The sequence below is a fragment of the Prorops nasuta genome, unplaced genomic scaffold (genome assembly GCF_024137725.1).
Source record: "Prorops nasuta isolate Cenicafe-Biocafe unplaced genomic scaffold, Cenicafe_Pnas_1.2 PNAS00001, whole genome shotgun sequence".
NCBI lineage: Eukaryota > Metazoa > Arthropoda > Insecta > Hymenoptera > Bethylidae > Prorops > Prorops nasuta.
Window position 1 is genome coordinate 13,742,491 of NW_027116798.1, and position 20,388 is coordinate 13,762,878.

Sequence of the window (20,388 nt, forward strand, 5' to 3'; positions counted from 1 at the left end):
TCTTTTAACTCCTGGCAGTGGAACACTTTATAAACACGAAACTTTTCGGCTTTTAAAGTTTTGTGTACCGAAGACAGAAATTCCGACTTCTCGGCTGATATCAGTGAGCGATTGGCAGGGATTATTGCGGACACAATTTTTAATATTGTCTTTCACATTTTCAGACAATGCCCTTGTCGGTCGCTGCTGTTTGTGATGAATTTGATCCAAGCAGCCGGTTTCCTCAAATTTCTTTATCAATCGAATGACCATGCTGCTGCTGCGGGCTGGACGATTACTACCAAATTCTCTTTGGAACATATCTTTAATATCCCTTGAAGATATGCCACTGTAGTACCATTTAACAATTTGTACTTTTTCCTTAACATTCATTGACAATCTCTAAAAATAAGCATAATTCATTAATACGAAGAAAAAGATATTTCAATTTATTTTTAATTTATTACATTTATTACGAACAGAAATAACATGTAGTACTCACATAACTGGTTTTATTATTTTATTTATGACTTGAATTAAATATGTGATCAGTGATTATCCGCGCATAAACAATACCATGAGCAAAACACTGTGATTATCCGCGCATAAACAATACCATGAGCAAAACACTGTGATTATCCGCGTATAAACAATACCATCAACAAACAGTCACTGCTCATTTGTTTAATGGTGTTTTGCTCATGGTATTGTTTATGCGCGGATAATCACTGATCACATATTTAATTCAAGTCATAAATAAAATAATAAAACCAGTTATGTGAGTACTACATGTTATTTCTGTTCGTAATAAATGTAATAAATTAAAAATAAATTGAAATATCTTTTTCTTCGTATTCATGAATTATGCTTATTTTTAGAGATTGTCAATGAATGTTAAGGAAAAAGTACAAATTGTTAAATGGTACTACAGGGGCATATCTTCAAGGGATATTAAAGATATGTTCCAAAGAGAATTTGGTAGTAAACGTCCAGCCCCCAGCAGCAGCATGGTCATTCGATTGATAAAGAAATTTGAGGAAACCGGCTGCTTGGATCAAAGTCATCACAAACAGCAGCGACCGACAAGGGCATTGTCTGAAAATGTGAAAGACAATATTAAAAATTGTGTCCGCAATAATCCCTGCCAATCGCTCACTGATATCAGCCGAGAAGTCGGAATTTCTGTGTCTTCGGTACACAAAACTTTAAAAGCCGAAAAGTTTCGTGCTTATAAAGTGTTCCACTGCCAGGAGTTAAAAGAGGCAGATTATGAAAAGCGGCATAATTTTTGCAAAATTATGTTAGATACAGTAGATAGTGACGCTAATTTTGTCAAAAATATCTTGTTCTCCGACGAATCGACGTTTGTGCTGGTCCATGCACCGAACAAACAAAATACAAGAGTTTGGTCACAAGAGAACCCATACGAATATGTCGAGTCTCATACCCAGTACCAGAAAAAGCTCAACGTTTGGCTGGGCATACTGGGAGAAAATATAATCGGCCCTATATTTATCGAGGGAAATTTAAATGCCGATAAGTATTTGCAGCTGATAAGAGACGAAGTAGACGGAAGAGTCCGAAGCGTAACTGCAAATGTAATAATTTTTATGAAATCTTTAAATGCATTTTATATTATTAAATAAAACTTAAAATTAAGGTTTAACTTCATTTTACATTGCAGACAGAGATCATTACATTTCAGCAAGACGGGGCTCCACCTCATACGGCTAGAATGGTGACACATTATTTGCACCAAAAGTATCCAGGGAGATGGATTGGCAAAAATGGTCCCATTGAATGGCCCCCTCGATCACCCGATCTCGCACCCCTCGATTTTGGGATATGGGGAATGGTAAAGAATAGGTTGTATGATCTGGAAATAGAAACTTTGCAGCAACTTAAAGACTGCATCATAGAAGAATGCGAGAGTATTACGCCCCTGCAACTACAAAACGTTTTACAGTGCTTCGTAAAACGATTAGAAACTTGTTCTGCAGTTGCAGGAGGCCTGTTTGAGCATTACTTACAATTGCCCAATTAGGAGAGGAAGGCGCGACTCATAGCGTCCGGCGCGGTTCCACAAGGTCATATCGTGAAACGATAAGGCTTTGTAGAGCTTGCATGCCGCTGGAGTGGTTTAGCAGGTATGTCTCTTTCTGTTAGGATCGAGAAGACTCCTGCACTTAGTCCTCAACGGATTCCCTCCAGCGTAAATAAAAAAAAAAAAAAAAATTATACTATGATAGAGAAAACGAAGGTAGAAGAATGGTTGAATGGTTTTAAGAATACATGAGATTGAGAATTGTCTAAATTGAAAGTCAACGAATGAATGAGATTTTGGAGATATGGATTAATATGTGCGCTATCTCCCCCTTTTGCATGAATTAAAAATTGTATTTAAGAAAGCGAAAAATTACTGTAAAAGGAGTGGAAGTCTGTGTGTACCCCGAAAAGAATCTACAAACTACTTTTGTTATTATAATTTTTCATTATTTAGAATTATTTCAGAATGTATATTATTAATCTATTTTAATGTAGACCGTCTTACATTTCTTGAAAATATGAATGATTTATTTACATGGATATTATGTACAACACCAGATTACTCAATCAAAATTACAAGTGACTATACTTCTTTTTTTGTACATATAATTACATTAAATAAGATGAAAATTATTATAAATTATGGTAGAAGAAGATACTATAATTTATGGCTAATGAAAGATCTTCAAAATCTGAACTTTTGGCAATGAACATCCATCGTGACCTTGCATTTAAAATCATTCCATTTATACTTCATCAATATGGTGGCGAAACTTGAAGCATACAGATAAAGTGAATAAGCTCATGCTTAATGTATTCACAAATATTTTGAAACGGCACTGTAAATTAAAGAAAAAGATTATTTATTATTTCATTTCATTATTTCTACAAATATTTATTCTTGTAATACCCATACCTGATAACCAAAATAAATGTATGTTTACTGCAACATAAATTGATACATCCAATACATAAAAAAATCGTTTGCTTCCCATATGCAGAATATGAGTCACTTTTATTAAATTTTCACAAGGTACTGCAACAGAGGGTAATCCTAGACATATAATCAAGAAACTCTACATATTCCCAGTTACATGGCTCTTCTACAAAAAAAATACGTATCAGTATTTGCAAGCTATAATATTTTAAAGTTTCAATAGCTTCATTGTATAATTCTTTATCGAATGAAATAAACTATGTAATACATTCAATTCATTAACGTTATTACAGTTTTATTATGATGAATAATACACAAACCTCTATAATAATGTTCCATCAAAGCACATCATAACGCATCTTGTAAACCTTTCTACAACTTAATACAAAGTATCAGCCACAATTAACATTACTGGTCCTTCAGCACATTCATCAATGAAATGTAGGTATCGCAGCTGATACAACTTGGTAAACAAATCCAAAGATTACCTGTAATGAAATTGTATCATAATATAATAATTATACCAAATCTGATCATGCAGTGAACGCCAAACTTATCCAATTATCCTATTAAATTATAGCTTCTCTCGGCTCCTTATGCAATCAGTATCCATAATGTATTGATCCGTAACACCTTTATTTGAGTTATTCTTCTTTAATTACTCATCGCTTTACTTGTAGCATAAACATAACTGAAAAAAAATATCTGATCTTTAAAAATCACATGTAAAATAATATTTGGTACATTTAATAATATTATTATCTGCATTTATTCTTTATTTACACTGTCACACAATATTCTTAGTTTCTATTTATTATTTTCAATATTTTTCCTTTAGTAACCTCACCTTTTTGACATTTCTCCCTTTTACACCTCTTTCTGCTATGATTAGCATGTAAACACTTCTACACACCAATATGGCGGATGAATCTCATATTTTGTATCCAACTGTTGGTAGTGACCTCTTTTAAGTTGGCACTATACGTAACTGACCAATCAGCGCTCGCAGATTCCATCATTCCGAGTGCTATAGTCAACTAACACGAATCTCCTATGCTCCGCTGTTAGGAAAAGATCAACAATCATTGATGATGGCGGCCAGCCATTTTCCCCCACCACCTTGCTTCACTCCCGCCCGCCGCGGGCATATGCTACTCGCTTGCTCAGTTAAAAAAATAAACCTGAAAAAGGTCAATTTGAGTTGGCAGCTCTGCGAAGTAGCTACGCTGCAAGTTCTGCTTGCTGATTACGGCTGATTTGTACGATTAAGGGCCGGTTGTTCCACCTACTGGTAAGCCTCGAGGTAAATTTATCTAGTTGGTAAAATTAAAAGTACGTTGTTCCACTAGCGGACTGTACTACCACTAGGATAAATATGATCTTGCCAATAGGTAAAATTACCTGGTAGTCGGAGCACTAGGTAACGAGTTACCAGACAGATAAATAGGGCAAAGTGGGCAAAATGTACATAAAATGTATACAATTTGTGTATTTAGTATATAGTCAAGCCCGCCACATTGAAATATGACAGATTTTCGCAATGTCATCTTATATCGTCCTAGTTTTTGCAGGTTACTCCACAAATGAAGTGCATGTTTTATTGCTTCTAAAAATGGCATTAATTTCAATGACTGAAGACATTAATGATTTAGTTGAATATTCTTTTAGTCATAATGATGAAGATGAAGAAATAATGGATTGGATGATTTTAATAAGTCGAAAACCGTATACGATTAGGGAAAGACCAAATTTTTTTAATATATATGATGAAAATGAGTTTTTAACACGTTTCAGATTACAAAAATTAACTGTTTTAAAATTATTGCATGAGATCGAAGACGCTCTAAGAACAAGAACAGAAAGGTATACTTTTAATAATGTGTATAAATCAGTTACTTGTTATTATCAGGGAACAATCTGTATATATATGGAGTATTAGTGTTCTATATTTTTGTATCTTATGTTAAAGATATAATATATTTTTAACGTTATATTTCAGAAATAAAGCTGTGGAGCCATTAAACCAACTGTTACTGACCCTGCGATTTTATGCTACTGGATCATTTTTAATAACTATTGGTGATTTTGGAGGAATCCATAAATCAACGATGTGCAGGATTATAAAAAAAGTAACCGTAGTATTAGCTTCCTTATGCCCTCAGTACATAAAATTTCCTGAGAGTAATACAGAAAAGATTCACGTTAAAAAACAATTTTATCGCTTTGCAAAATTTCCCAAAGTTATAGGTGCAATAGACTGCACACATATTAAAATTGAATCCCCAGTAGTGGGATTCTGTAACTCTTAGCGACAACTTTCGGTATCGTTAAGTCCAGTTACCGACAGAAATCGCTAAGTGCGATTCTGTAACTCAGAGTCAGCGATGATTGTCGCTTGTAATGTCGGTACTGTCGGTAACCTACCGAATCCTACCGAATAAACGTACCTTTCCTTTTTAAGAAAACTCTCAGTTCAATCTTAGTTAAGCGACGGAGTTACGAACAATTGAAGTTAATATAAATTGTACTAAACCGAATCATTTAGCTGAGAATTGATATTTCACTGAGTTTTTTATTGAAAGGAAAACTAATAATATCGTTGTAACTTAACAACGACCGAGATAGATGTCGCTAGTGGTTCAGCGGTACTAATATAAAATTTATCCGACGAATAACTTTAATAAACCTTTGCTTTTCCTTGCACGCATTCCACCAAAAACTCACAATGCTCGTAATAAATAATATATACCACATCAACTATTATATTGTGAGTGTTTTTGGCCTCAAGTGGGTCGTACCCCTTAACGACAGCTGTCGGTATCACTAACTACCGACAGTTATCGCTTGCGCTAACGAATGAGCGATTCTGTAACTTTAGCTTTACGACAATAGTCGGTGCAACTCATATTTGTACGATAAGGATAAAATTCGTTAAGGTTCTAGGGAAGCTGGTAATATTGGTGTATTAATACCAACCGAAATAGGAATTTTTGTGTTACTTGACTATATCATTTTTGACTATAGCAATTCTTACTATAGCAAAATTATCATATTTTATTTAAAAGAAGTATTAAAACGTAAGTATATTTTAATTAAAATAAGTATTAAAAATTAATGTTTTAACATTTTTTTGAGTTAGACAATGTACAGTTAGTGCCTGTGTGCTATAGTTAAATAATACAATTAATTCTATATTTTAGAGAAAACCTCTGCATATATATATATATATATATTTATTTTTAAATATAAAAATTGGAAAAATATTAAATTTTATTTCCTAAGATTTTTACTGTAAGCCTTAATTTATAAAGAAAATTTATTGTAAGTACTTTTTTGTGATTTCTAAATATTAATTTAAGAAATATTTGTGACATTTATTATATTTACTTTCTCGGTAAACATCTACCGACGCCTATCACGGTCGTCGTTAAGTTAACGATAGAATTCGGTAGCGACCGCCATTTTTAACACCAATTATCGAAAACTTTGTGTTACAGAATCGCTCTTAGCGATATCTCTCGGTAACTCGATTCAATTACCGAAAGTTGTCGATAACTACCCACACAGCATTCAGACGTCTTAAAGTCGTCCAGATGACGTCTTGGTCTCTGATTGGACGTCTTCTGTTTGGACGAAAAGAAGTATAGGCGAGGTCCACAAGACTTCTTATGTCTCGGTTCTCTCTGTCTTGTGGATGTCTCGATAAAGACATGATTGATGTCAGAAAAAAGACGTCCGTAGGACGACCATTTTATGCTTTAAATAAGAATAAAAAAAATTGAAATTTATGTCTTCAACAAGACTTCAGTAAGACGTCAATGTTTATATCAGAAACATGATCAGATATAAGACATCTTGAAGACTTGAATAATTGTCTGCGATAAGACTATTTGAAGACGTTCTTTATTTTCTTATTTTAGACATCTATAAGACGTCAGGCGCAATAATTTTTTTTTAGCGCGGGAAATTTAAAATTAGTTCTACGTTTCGATTTAGTTCATGCTTAGCACTTTTAAACTTTGAATCAAAATGCAATATGGTATGTGTTTACACAATTGTTAAATATATGTTCTCTATGCCCTCTGTAAGTCCAGCTAGAACGAGATTTATATTATACAACATTAATTGTGTAAACTTACATTCACTGCATTTTGGTTAAAATTGGAGAAGTACTTCTGCACGAACAAAATCCATTTCCTTAAAAGATAAAATAATACAGTTAACAAGACAGTTTGATTTTCAATTATAATATAATTAACACAAATAATATATTTAACCGTATAACAATTTAACGAAATAAGAATATATAACAATAAATTAACAATTTAACAAAAATAAATATAAAAATTTAATATAAAAAGATAACAATTATTGTGCGATTCTATTGCGCTTTTTAAATGCGTATCGCACTCTATCGCCCGCGTGCCGCAACCATTGCTTAATCACTTCCTGCACATCGGACTCCGTGCAGCTTCCAGCTTCCATAACACATTCTAGAATAAATATTAATATTCGTTATAGAACAATTGTACCTCATAAACATACATGTACAGCATTCAATTCGAAAGGAAGTCCATAAAAATTCAAGGCCATATTTTCGAACTGAATACAGTGAGGGCTAAAAATGCCTAAGCTATTCATGTTTTATTTTAAATGTATTATAGTGTTATATATACAGGGTTTTATCCTAACAGAGAATCATAGGAGATTCGTGTTAGTTGACTATAGCCCATGGAGCATGGAATCCGAGAGTCCTGATTGGTCAATTTCGTGTAGTGCCAACATAAAATAGGTCGTTGCCAACAGATTTTGTCTCTAATGCTTCTCGTAAGTGGAAACAAGCAGAAATATCAAATAAAGTGAGGTTGCTAAAGGTAAAAGTAAATATTTCTGAAGAGATAGTAATAAAGGGTATGTGACAGTAAAAATAAATATGATGTGAAGGAAACTTTAATGTTGAATATATTAAATAATATTGATTAAGTGTTTTTTAATAATCAGTTATCTGTTTTAGTGTAATTATAAGAGGCTTCGCTTTAGACATGCATGGAGCGAAGAACCTGAAGAAGATAATTAAAGTATAATTTCAAGAGATGGAGCTAAGAATTATGAAGAATATAATATTGTTACGTGACCTCAATTCCTGAACAATTTTTCATTAGAGGTTGCAAACAGAAAGTTGAACTACATAATCTAATTTGTTATATTTTGTATATTATAATATAATAAAATGATTGCAGGTAGATTGTAGATTGTAATTCCAAGTTTTGTTATCTGTGGCAAAGGTTTTTGGTAAATGTTCAAAGGGAAGAGTGATTTTAATTCTAGCTACAACGATGCAGTACAATAGTTGCAGGATGTATACAATTTCTATTATTACAATTAATAATATTTATTATGTAGTTTGTTTCAACCATTAAAGAGAGACATATTGTATTTAAAGCTACGTAAACTAATTAAGATTATAATTTTGTACATTAACTAAAGCACATATTCTTTTGCAGAGCCATAGCTGAGAGGTGCATGAGCTTTCCATTCAATATTCTATGGATTCAGCGGTTCTTGGTGATTCAGTATAAGAGGTTTATACTCTGGATGTGGGATGGAAAAAGTTTGAGATGTTTGGAATACATAAATTCTTGGCTGCAGTAAACACTGTACTCGCAATTGTGTAAGTATAATAAATATTTTGAAAATTATTAAAACATAATATTACAAAATCTCTCTCTTTTCTTTACATTTGTTTTGAGTTTTTCCTGACTTGATGAGGCACACAGGATGAAGCTAAAGAAGTTATGGTACCAAGCTAGGACAAAGCGACATTTGTACATACAACAGGAAAAACTCAAAACAAATGTAAAGAAAAGAGAGAAATTTTATAATATTATGTTTTAATAATTTTCAAAATATTTATTATACTTACACAATTGCGAGTACAGTGTTTACTGCAGCCAAGAATTTATGTATTCCAAACATCAAACTTTTTCCATCCCACATCCAGAGTATAAACCTCTTATACTAAATCACCAAGAACCGCTGAATCCATAGAATATTGAATGGAAAGCTCATGCACCTCTCACCCAGATAACATTTTGTGTGCAGATTGGCAGCAGATTGCTAACAGAAATGCTCAAATTTTGTTGTCAGATTGCTATCAACTATAGAAACATTTGACTTGGTATTTGCCGTCAGAACCGGCACATACTAGCCTTCTAGCAGAATGACGCCAAAAACAAAACGCAATCTGTACACATAACCCGAGCGCAGATTTATAGCAGATTTGCGACAGAGTCTGCAGTACAGTCTCTGAAGGCAGATTAAAAACAAAAACAAAGCAGGATTTGTTACTCTATGTACGCTCTTTAAAATGTTACCCAATAAAACCAAAAATGTTGAATCAACGTAATTTCTTAACGCGTTATCTATAGCTGAAACAACGTGCCCTATGTCGCCAAAATCCACGTTTCTATCAACGGTTGATTTAACGTTTACACAACGGTTAATTTAACGTTTCTGTCCGCTTGAAAAAATTTTAGGATGAATAAATTGAATCGCGTGAATAATTTAACACTTCAATTTGCATTAAAATCACAAAATATTATAAGTTACCATTATACAATCAATTTTTACTAAAAAAAAAAAAGAAAAAATATTAGGAGATGGCTGGACGCGAACCTGCGTGCAGCAGGTTTTTCCTCCTACACGTAATCTATATGAATTAATTGTCTTTATATTGATTTCTATCAATCATCGAATCTTACACACTATAATAATCTGCATCCTAGAAGCAGAGCGGACGATCCTTCGAGTCTCCTTTCTCCTGGAATTGGCTACAAATCGTAAAATAGCTGAAAGAATTTCTAACATGGCGCGCGCCTTAACCACTAAGCTACGTTAGCATATAATAGATCGTTACAATTTTGATGAATATGCAACTGTTATTGAAAATCACCTTACATTATTTTTTATTTCGAATTAAATCCTAAAAATCTTTGTTGTTAAATATTTTTTAATCATTTGAATAAATATTACTAAAAACAATATTTGAACTGTTTCCTTGACATAATTTCAGTTCACGAAGAAAACGTTGTGCTAACATCATTTAATCGTTGCATCTATAGAAAAAATCAATATTTAAAATACATTAGAAAGATCCCATCAATCCTACCGTTTCATATTAGTTGTGGAGAAAAACATTGCTTCAACAACGGAAGTTAAACGTTATTTCTCTTGGAGAATACAACGTACGTTTAAAAAATGTTAGAAAGATGCCTTGTATTCAACCGTTTCGAATTGGTTATGGGTAAATACGTTGTTCCCTCAACGGCAATTAAACGTTATTTCTTCTGGATATTTATCATTATATGTTTAAAAATTTTCAGATATTATAATTAATACAATTTTAAACGGTGTACCACCTAGTGGCTTTAACGTTGTTCTAAAAGACGGCATCATGTTTATCGTTCTGCGCATGCGTCATACGGCGTAAGACATTTAAATCAAGTACGCAGAGTCTGCTGTGTTTCTGCTGCAAATCTGCTGCAGGCTCTGCCGCAAAGTCTACTGTGTTCCTGCTGTAAATCTGCTGCAGGTTCACTTGCGTTTCTGCTACAAATGTACTGTAGGTTCTGTCGCATAAAGCGATATCATATTGTTGTTAATCTGTTAGCAGAAACTGACAAGTCAGGTTCTGTTTCCAATATGGTGTCATTTTGTTGACTGGATTTTGTAGCAGAATTTCGTTTACTTTTGCACAATCGGATAAGGCTATCTGGGCAGCTATGGCTCTGCAAAAGAATATGTGCTTTAGTTAATGTACAAAATTATAATCTTAATTAGTTTACGTAGCTCTAAATATACAATATGCCTCTCTTTAATGGTTGAAACAAACTACATAATAAATATTATTAATTGTAATAATAGAAATTGTATACATCCTGCAACTATTGTACTGCATCGTTGTAGCTAGAATTAAAATCACTCTTCCCTTTGAACATTTACCAAAAATCTTTGCCACAGATAACAAAACTTGGAATTACAATCTACAATCTACCTGCAATCATTTTATTATATTATAATATACAAAATATAACAAATTAGATTATGTAGTTCAACTTACTGTTTGCTACCTCTAATGAAAAATTGTTCAGGAATTGAGGTCACGTAACAATATTATATTCTTCATAATTCTTAGCTCCATCTCTTGAAATTTTACTTTAATTATCTTCTTCAGGTTCTTCGTTCCATGCATGTCTAAAGCGAAGCCTCTTAATTACACTAAAACAGATAACTGATTATTAAAAAACACTTAATCAATATTATTTAATATATTCAACATTAAAGTTTCCTTCACATCATATTTATTTTTACTGTCACATACCCTTTATTACTATCTCTTCAGAAATATTTACTTTTACCTTTAGTAACCTTACTTTATTTGACATTTCTGCTGTTTCCACTTACGAGAAGCATTAGAGACAAAATCTGTTGGCAACGACCTATTTAATGTTGGCACTACACGAAATTGACCAATCAGGACTCTCGGATTCCATGCTCCATGGGCTATAGTCAACTAACACGAATCTCCTATGATTCTCTGTTAGGATAAAACCCTGTATATATAGTGTAATAAGTATTATTGAAAAGATTGTACCAATAATAGTTTTAACTATTAAATAGGATGAAAATTTTATGGTCTTCTTTTGACCAGTCCATGAATAATGAACGGCTGCTTCATCCGTCATTAAATGTTTTAAAATATTCCTTGTGAAATTTTCGGGATCCACGCCCCCTATTGATCGAATTTTTGCTCTCTGAAAATATACATATATATTTTATAATCGAAGCATATATTTCTCTTCAGGGGTTTAAATCAGGTCAGAGATACCTTCAACCAATAGAAATCTTTCAGAAGTTGATTCCAAGGCCGGGATTCATAAACAAAACTTAGGCCGGTATTCATTGTCGTTACTTATATTTAAGACCGACTTAAGCATAGGTTTTCTTTTTCTATTACTGTTAGGTGAAAAAGGACAATCGATACTTTAAGTCAGACTTAAATATAAGCAACGACTATGAATACTGGCCTTAAGCTCAAGTTCAAACTTAAGACGTGTAAAATCTATATTCTATGTAACACATTATATAGGTTTCAAGGGAATTTTGCACTCAAATTCTGTTTATGAACCCGGCCTTAACTCAAACCCAATTTAAACTCCTTAATGGAAACATGCATTACATACATATATTTTTAAGAAATTTGAGTCTGATTTCAGCCTATGTTCGAACTCTGTGACTGCTTCAGTCGTGGCGAGTGGCAAAAGTTCATTGACTTCGTTGAAGCTGATAGTTTGGGAGTTTGAGGCCGAATTATTTGATAATAAATTGCCTGCGATTTCCAGTAATTCATTGAGTTTCCTCAATATAAGTTTATGTTCTTCTCTACAGGCTCCTATAATATATATATTTAATTAAATAGTTGCGAAATGCAACATATGTATATTTTGAATTCATATTTAAATCGACATTTAGCGCTATTTAAAACCACTTATTAAGTGATTTATTTGACATTTGATTGAATGATAAATCATAGGGTTTGTCCCTTTTCGTTAATCTGCAGTAATGGCGCAATTGACATATACTGACCGGAATGTATGGCGTCCCTTGAAGCATTTAGGAACCGCGTTACAGGGCCGCTCATCTCATTAATAACTGAAGACGAAAAAGCGTGAGTTAGCATACATTTTGGATTAAAAATCTTTAAATAATGAAATTGAAAATTTTTTTTAATCAAAAATGTATGCTGAAATGCGCTTTTCCATTTTCAATTACTCATGGTGGGGGATTCTATAGCGCGGTTTCTAAATGCATCAAGGAAAGCTAATACATACTGGTCAGTGTATAAACTAACATTGACGGTTTACGATGCTAGATTCGTTCGGTGTAGAACTTATTGAATTTTGAAATGCGGACTGTTAATTGGTTATTATAACAATGCAGATATCCAATCAACAATCACAACGTTCTAAAATCCAGCAAGTTGTATGGACACGCATCCAGTATCATATCAATGTAGCACATGGAACAAACAAGGTCAATAAACATACTGCAGCATGACGTTTCTGTGTGCTCATGTACTTCATTGGTGTAATTAAAATTCTGCCCAATGTCTCCTACGTCGCTGATAGCTGACGTAATGCCGTCAGTAGCTTCAGCCGGGCTCACAGGCACCAAATTGGTATCCTCTCTATCTGCTGGGTCAAGTGTTTCACCAGTGTAACTACAAATGATTGTTGAAATCAGTATTGCTGTAGTGAGTGCTGTTGAGATAGTTAAAGATGCTATGACTAAGGATAACACAGGTAAATAAATACAAACACTTGTGCCTCTTCACTTATATACCCATCATAGCATGCATCATTATTTTCCTCAGTATTAATATATTCAGAGGGGATAGGACTTAATTCTTCACGAGGTACTAATAATATTGAAAATACAATGTACATAATTTACTTCATGTTTTATATAACATTTTCAAAGTAAATATCTAAATGAATAGTACCATTTGAAGAATCTTGGTATGCCTCGTCCAAATATTCCTCCATCATTGGAGATGTAAACTCCTCATTTGCTGAATGATCCATAGACATGTCTGGAATAATGATTTTCATTTTGTAAAGCCCACGACAAGCCCTCTGATTAGAATTAAACTGTATAGAGTTTAAGCAGTATAATTCTTTCTACATGAAATATATCATTTAAACTGCAGTTTAAATTTAGTCGGAGAGTTTGTTCTGGGTATAATTTATATTGATTATCTTACTACTGGTAGCTGGAATATTATGACCAGTTTGCGCAGTTTTAAAGCTGCTAGGAGGCTTTGTAAAGACCCTATCCTTTTTTTTCTGCAGGTTTTGCATTTTAAGTGGCTGTGATGGACCAGGCATGGAATCTGAAGTACAATTGGAAATAAAATAATTTATCAACTCCATAAGGGAACTGTTAAAAATGTGTTGATGCATTAAGTGACAACAATGTAGAAGTAAGTATAACACAAACCATTCCTTTGCTGGCTCATTCTTCGTATCTGGCTTTGCATGGTTTTCTTTTTTTCCACTGAGTTGACCGGAGGCAACGATGGTCTTTGGCACACAACTATACATCAAGTAACAAATTAGAATCTGAAAATTAATTATAAAATCATAGTTTAAGTAATTTACTGGTTCTATTTTTTAAAAGCCTCTCCTGTGTATGCTGCGACATCTTTTAGACTTCACAGATTCAACTGTAACAAAGTAAAAGTGAAATATAGATTTTTTTATAGATTATAAGTTTTATATTAAATTATAAAATTAGAATTATAGATAAGATAGTTTACAATTATGCAGTTTCCATTGTCGAATGAATAAGAGGCATGACATAATGATTTGCACCATGTGGTATTCTAAAGAGTTTATTTTTTATATCAGCCAATGGCCAAATTTGTGATGTTGTAAGGTTTTGAGATTGGCAAATATTCACTAATTTGGAATCGAAAGGATAGTTTTCCAATGAGAGTACATTTTCTAATTTTCTTCCTATAATCACTGGTTCATCATTTTTATAGGCTATATGTTCAATAATTACTATTGAATTGTTTTTAAGAATAACTGTGTTATCACTGTCATGATTACTTATTTTGAAATTTGGAAAGACTGCAAATTTATGAGGACTATTACAGCCTAAAGGAAGATTATTATTTAATTTCTTAATTAATTGAGGATAATCAATATTGTCATTCTGTTCCAGCGGTAATGCAGATTTTTCAACCAGTCTATTGTAAAGCTGAGCCAAAGGTTTTTCTCCCTTTCGTATCAATTTTTTCATTGGACCAAAATAGTTTTCGTAAGGAAATGCACTGAAATCATCAAGTGGGCCATATAATAAGCAGTCATCCGTAAGGTGAATTAAATTGTGTACATTATACACCAAATTTTCTCTTCCATACAATACACTCATGTTTATTACAAAATTTGTTAATAATTCTTTGCAATAGTTTGAGTTTCTCCTATATTCAATAGGATTGCAGAGTAGTCTTATTGCACAATTCAGAGTATTGAAATGAATGTAATTATTTTCAGGTATTAAATCGATTAATATTACTGGTCCAATATATAGCATGAATAATCTGAATTCATCTGCTTTCCAATATTCTAATTCATCAGTGGTCCTGCATTTTCTGGCAAACTCTAATGGCACGTAAGTTTTTACGTGCTTTAAACGTTCATTTAAAATACGTTTATTTTCCGGCGTTAATATTCTGCGATGTTTGTTCCATATCCCCAACAATTTCTTCATGACACCTAAACATACTAGGTGCATGTAGTCTAATGGAAATTGGCTGACCATTTTCAGTGACAATTCTTCCAGGGGAGATGTATCTGAATGATGCTCCAATTGCTCCCTATACTTAAAACTGTCATCTGTCCTAAGGCTGCAGTTTATATCCGGAAATATTGTTCTGGAGGAAAAGCGTTCACCTCTTGTGAGACATTTACCACAACCAAAAAATGCATTATGGGATTTTGTGCATTTGATAAAGGACCTTGCTGGAGAATCTGCAATAACACATCTTATTTTTATAAGGTATTTTCTATTTTTATATGTAAACCCATGATTTGATAAAATTTTGTATTCATCGCAGAATTTTTTCAGGAACTCCGATATGGACTTTGGTTTTTCATTGCCACAATGTACACCAATAAGGAATGGCTGATGCTTGAAGAGAGGACTATAAATTTTTCCTAAAATTGGCCAAAATTCTAACTTGGAGCTACCCGAAATTGAAACACCATCGATGAATATATCCATGTGCAGCAATAAATCAGCATGATTTACATCCTCAACATTTTTAAGTTGTTCAGTTATACTTTTTTCAATGCCATAATGCATATACTTTTGATTCCATGACAATTGAACTGTAGGATTCTCTTTGGGTGTACCTAATAGAGTTCTTGCATCCTTAGGTAAATCATGGCCTTCCTCATTAAATATTTTCAATAAACTATTAAGTGCATTGTGCTTGATATTAAATTGTAAAGCCCAATTTCTTAGTGATGCCGCTAGGTTATTTCCTTTATTAGTTGCGTTTTGGATAATTATATCAGCACTGTAATTATTGTCATCCATTGGTAATTGCGGTGGTGGTACACATGAATTTAATAAATTTACATCTGTTAAATCAGAAACAGGGTTGTTGTTCATTAATGTATCACTTTCACTCATTAAGTCAACACAACTGTTTGAATCATTGTGATTTAACCTATCACTTTCAATGGCCAATTCACGAAAATCATTAGTTGTAGCCTCTAAAATACGCCTATTCTTTTGTCGTCTTGATAATAAATCAAAAGGCTTTCTTTTCATCGTCATGGACAATATTATTCAATTATATAGCAAACTATAATATTTACTAGAGCACGATGCACAATAATAATATACGTGTTACACGCGATTATACGTTAAAGCAAATGCAATGGTACTTACCGGAACAAGAGAAATAATTATTATTTCTGATTTTTGTTTCACGAAACAAAACGTTTGATTTATTTGGCTGCAATTTTTTCGGTTATCAATTCACCTTTCAAAATTGATGCGTCTAGTAGACTTCATTTGAATTTGAACGACTTGACGTCTGCGGCAAGACGTCATTAGGATGTAGTTGTTCGAAGTCTGCCGTAAGACGTCAAATCGACGTACTTTTAAAGCCTACGTGCAGACGTCTGCTGCAAGACGTCATTACGACATTCTCTGATCAGAAGTCAGTCACAAGACGTCCAAAAGTCCTCATAAAAAACGATATGATCAGACGTCTGCCACAAGACGTCAAATCGACGTACTTTTAAAGCCTACGCGCAGACGTCTGCTGCAAGACGTCATTACGACATTCTCTGATCAGAAGTCTGTCACAAGACGTCCAAAAGTCCTCATAAAAAACGATATGATCAGACGTCTGCCACAAGACGTCAAATCGACGTACTTTTAAAGCCTACGCGCAGACGTCTGCTGCAAGACGTCATTACGACATTCTCTGATCAGAAGTCTGTCACAAGACGTCCAAAAGTCCTCATAAAAAACGATATGATCAGAAGTCCGCCACAAGACGTCCAAAAGTCCTCATAAAAAACGATATGATCAGACGTCTGCCACAAGACGTCATTACGACATTCTCTGATCAGAAGTCTGTCACAAGACGTCCAAAAGCCCTCATAAAAAACGATATGATCAGAAGTCCGCCACAAGACGTCCAAAAGTCCTTATAAAAACGATATGATCAGAAGTCTGCCACAAGACGTCAAATCGACGTACTTTTAAAGCCTACGCGCAGACGTCTGCCACAAGACGTCAAATCGACGTACTTTTAAAGCCTACGCGCAGACGTCTGCTGCAAGACGTCATTACGACATTCTCTGATCAGAAGTCTGTCACAAGACGTCCAAAAGTCCTCAAAAAAACGATATGATCAGAAGTCCGCCACAAGACGTCTTGTGGACGCCTTTTCAAGCCTAATCGTCTGAAGTCAGTAACAAGACATCATAGGGACATCTTTAGGATCTGAATGCTGTGTGGGTAGTTACTGAATCCATATAGACGGAAGTTACAGAATCGCTCTTTTCGTTACTGCAAGCGACAACTATCGGTAGTTAGCGATACCGACAATCATCGCTGGGAAGTTACAGAATCCCAGCACAGGTATATATAATTTAAATTTAAAAAATGTATGGTTACTTCATCCAAATTGGTATTATAAATTAACAATTTTTTTTTGTTGAAAGCTTCCTATTGATAAAATTATGCTATATAGTATACAATTCGACCATTAGGAATATTTTAATAATTATTAAAACATTTTTTATGAAGAGCTTGATAAACTAAAATCGGTCTAATTGTTATATATAAATTCAGTTTATATATGTAAATCTAACGGTTTGATATGTGTTAACTGTTTTTTTTTACATGTAATATAATATTTTCTAATTAAGTGGTATAACGAGACTGTTCATTTTATTTATTTTAATAATTAAACACTGCTTTGATTACAGGTGGAGATGAAGCTGAAGTATTTAGGAATAGGAAAGGTTTATTTACTTTGAATGTTCAAGCAATATGCGACGCAGAAATGAAATTTTTAGATCTAGTTGTACGTTGGCCAGGGTCGACTCATGACTCTACAATCTTCAATGCTAGTAGAATACATGCAAAATTCATCAATAATGAGATCAAAGATTGTTTTTTGGTTGGGGATAGTGGCTATGCATGCACCAATTTTATGATGACACCCTTATTACGGACTAACAATCGTTCAGAAGAATTATATAATGAATCTCAAATAAGGACTCGAAATGTTATTGAGCGAACTTTTGGCGTATGGAAACGCAGATTTCCTATCCTAGTTACTGGGATGAGATTAAAATTATCAACGATACAAGGTGTTATTGTAGCGACTGGAATATTACATAATATTGCCTTAAAAATGAATGATCCAGAACCACTTATAAATGATGAAATACAATTGTTATTGGATGAAGAAAATGATAATACATATAATATAGTTCATACACACACAGAGCAGAGTAATGTACGGAGAACACTTATCGCTACTTATTTTTCAGGGTAAATTTATAAAAATTACAATAAGAGTACAAAAAAGTTCAACGAAAAATAAATGTTAAAAGTTTTAATACCTTTCTTAATTTTCAGACTAATCAGGTAAAATAAAAAAGTTATTTTATCAAGATAAATAGGTTATGTTTCGTTTATATTGGTATATAAAAAATTTAATTGCTTACAAATTTAAAATATATTTATTGTACTTACATAAAATAATAATGACATGAAATAAATACTAACATTTTATTAAAATAAAAAAAACAAAACAAGGTTAATGTTTTAATCTATATTAATATAAAGTATTATAGAAAAAGCTGAAAGTTTTTATTTAATTATAATCAAAATCACTTTCATTAGTTTCATCAAGCTTTAATTTTAGTTCTGCTTTTTTTAGCTGAAGATCTAGTTTCAAATTTTGTAATTGTAGCTCTTTTATTTCCATATCCGACAAAACTTCATTAGATTTTAATTCTAGTTCTTTTAATAGTTTCTTTTTATTTATTTCATCGATTTCTTTCTTTGCTTGTAATTCATACTCAGCTGTTGATTTTTGCAACTTCAATAGTTCTATCCTTGCTTCAGCCAAAGTACTGAATTTTTCTGAAACAGTTACTCCTTTTGATTTCGTCTGTAATTCAGTACTAACTTTTTTTTTTAACACACGCACTCCTTTCTGAATAATGTTTGTGTTTGATTTTGTACATAAAGAAGGTGTGTTCTCTTTTTCATAAACAGAAGGGTCATCTAGATCTTCATCCATTGATTCTAGGTTTCCACTTAATTGTTCTGGTGCATTATGAAGAACAGTTGTATTCTAAAAATAAAAAATAGTGTAAAAATAATTGCTAATACTAATTAATAGTATTGCCAAAACACATACCATGTTTTCATCATGATTAAGTTCTCTTAAAACATTTTGAGAGCCATAATTACAAGCTACATTATCTTCATTCGCTGCAATTTTTTACTTTAATGGTTAGATAATCATAAAATATATTGTTAATTTTATATCATATACTTACATCTTAATGAATCGGAATCAAAAGGCGTGGGCAATCCTTCAATGGACATTGGAAGAATCGAGTATAATATTTCTTCAGGTAAAGTCAGAGGAAGGATTATTGGTATTCCTCCATCGGTCTTAAATGTTTCAGCTTTATTTGCTGCTAGTTTTTTCTTCAAGTTCTTTTTCATGTCATTGTATTTTGATAAAACACTTTTTTTGCTTCTTTCAGTCTCTCCGTTAGCATTTAACAGCTCAGTAATTTTCTCCCACGCATCATCTTTTTCCTTCCAAGTTACTGTGTCAGTCTTCTTACATTCAACAATATGCTTAAAGTTTTTAATTATATCTAGAAGCATTACCAATTCATTTGTGGTAAAATTAGAGCTTCTTTCTTTTTTCTGTGAAGTTATCATTTTTATTTAACCTATTAGTACCTACAGGATATAAATTTTATATTATAACAGAAATTGTATACTACATACATTAAATTATCTAATTATATATAATTATACTAACCAGTTTGAATTAACACTTTTATTTCACTATTGAAATTTATTAAACAGGCTAGGTTCAAATGCAATGCGCGCATAACAAATTTCTCCCGCGTTATGAAAACCTTTAAAAACTATAGTTACGACTGCACTTCATATATCAAATTGCACATATTATATCATTGTCAGACACCTTAGCACTTTTTCTACTTCGGTTAATACCGATTAGTGTAATTTCAGTGGAACAACACTGTCCTGGATATCGTTAGGTAAAGTGCTTG

The 20,388-nt window shown here is 32.8% G+C and overlaps 3 protein-coding genes and 1 long non-coding RNA gene across 4 annotated transcripts; 2 read left to right on the forward strand and 2 right to left on the reverse strand.

The window, feature by feature from the left end:
* Positions 1-2,525: 2,525 nt before the first annotated feature.
* LOC136775036 (uncharacterized) lies at positions 2,526-3,942 on the reverse strand. Its single transcript, XR_010822873.1, has 4 exons — positions 3,810-3,942; positions 3,283-3,653; positions 2,942-3,128; positions 2,526-2,864 (listed from the first exon to the last, which is right to left on the reverse strand). It is a non-coding gene; the product is annotated as an uncharacterized lncRNA (long non-coding RNA).
* A 632-nt stretch (positions 3,943-4,574) lies between these two features.
* On the forward strand, positions 4,575-5,271 carry LOC136772751 (putative nuclease HARBI1). Its single transcript, XM_066725882.1, has 2 exons — positions 4,575-4,825; positions 4,962-5,271. The coding sequence occupies exons 1-2, from the start codon at positions 4,575-4,577 to the stop codon at positions 5,269-5,271; spliced, it is 561 nt and encodes a 186-aa protein (XP_066581979.1).
* Positions 5,272-17,130: 11,859 nt separating this feature from the next.
* Positions 17,131-18,713, forward strand: LOC136772760 (putative nuclease HARBI1). The gene is made up of 3 exons (XM_066725889.1): positions 17,131-17,230; positions 18,043-18,613; positions 18,701-18,713. The coding sequence occupies exons 1-3, from the start codon at positions 17,131-17,133 to the stop codon at positions 18,711-18,713; spliced, it is 684 nt and encodes a 227-aa protein (XP_066581986.1).
* Positions 18,714-18,938: 225 nt separating this feature from the next.
* LOC136772769 (myb/SANT-like DNA-binding domain-containing protein 4) lies at positions 18,939-20,029 on the reverse strand. Its single transcript, XM_066725899.1, has 3 exons — positions 19,633-20,029; positions 19,491-19,564; positions 18,939-19,424 (listed from the first exon to the last, which is right to left on the reverse strand). The coding sequence occupies exons 1-3, from the start codon at positions 20,027-20,029 to the stop codon at positions 18,939-18,941; spliced, it is 957 nt and encodes a 318-aa protein (XP_066581996.1).
* Positions 20,030-20,388: the final 359 nt, after the last annotated feature.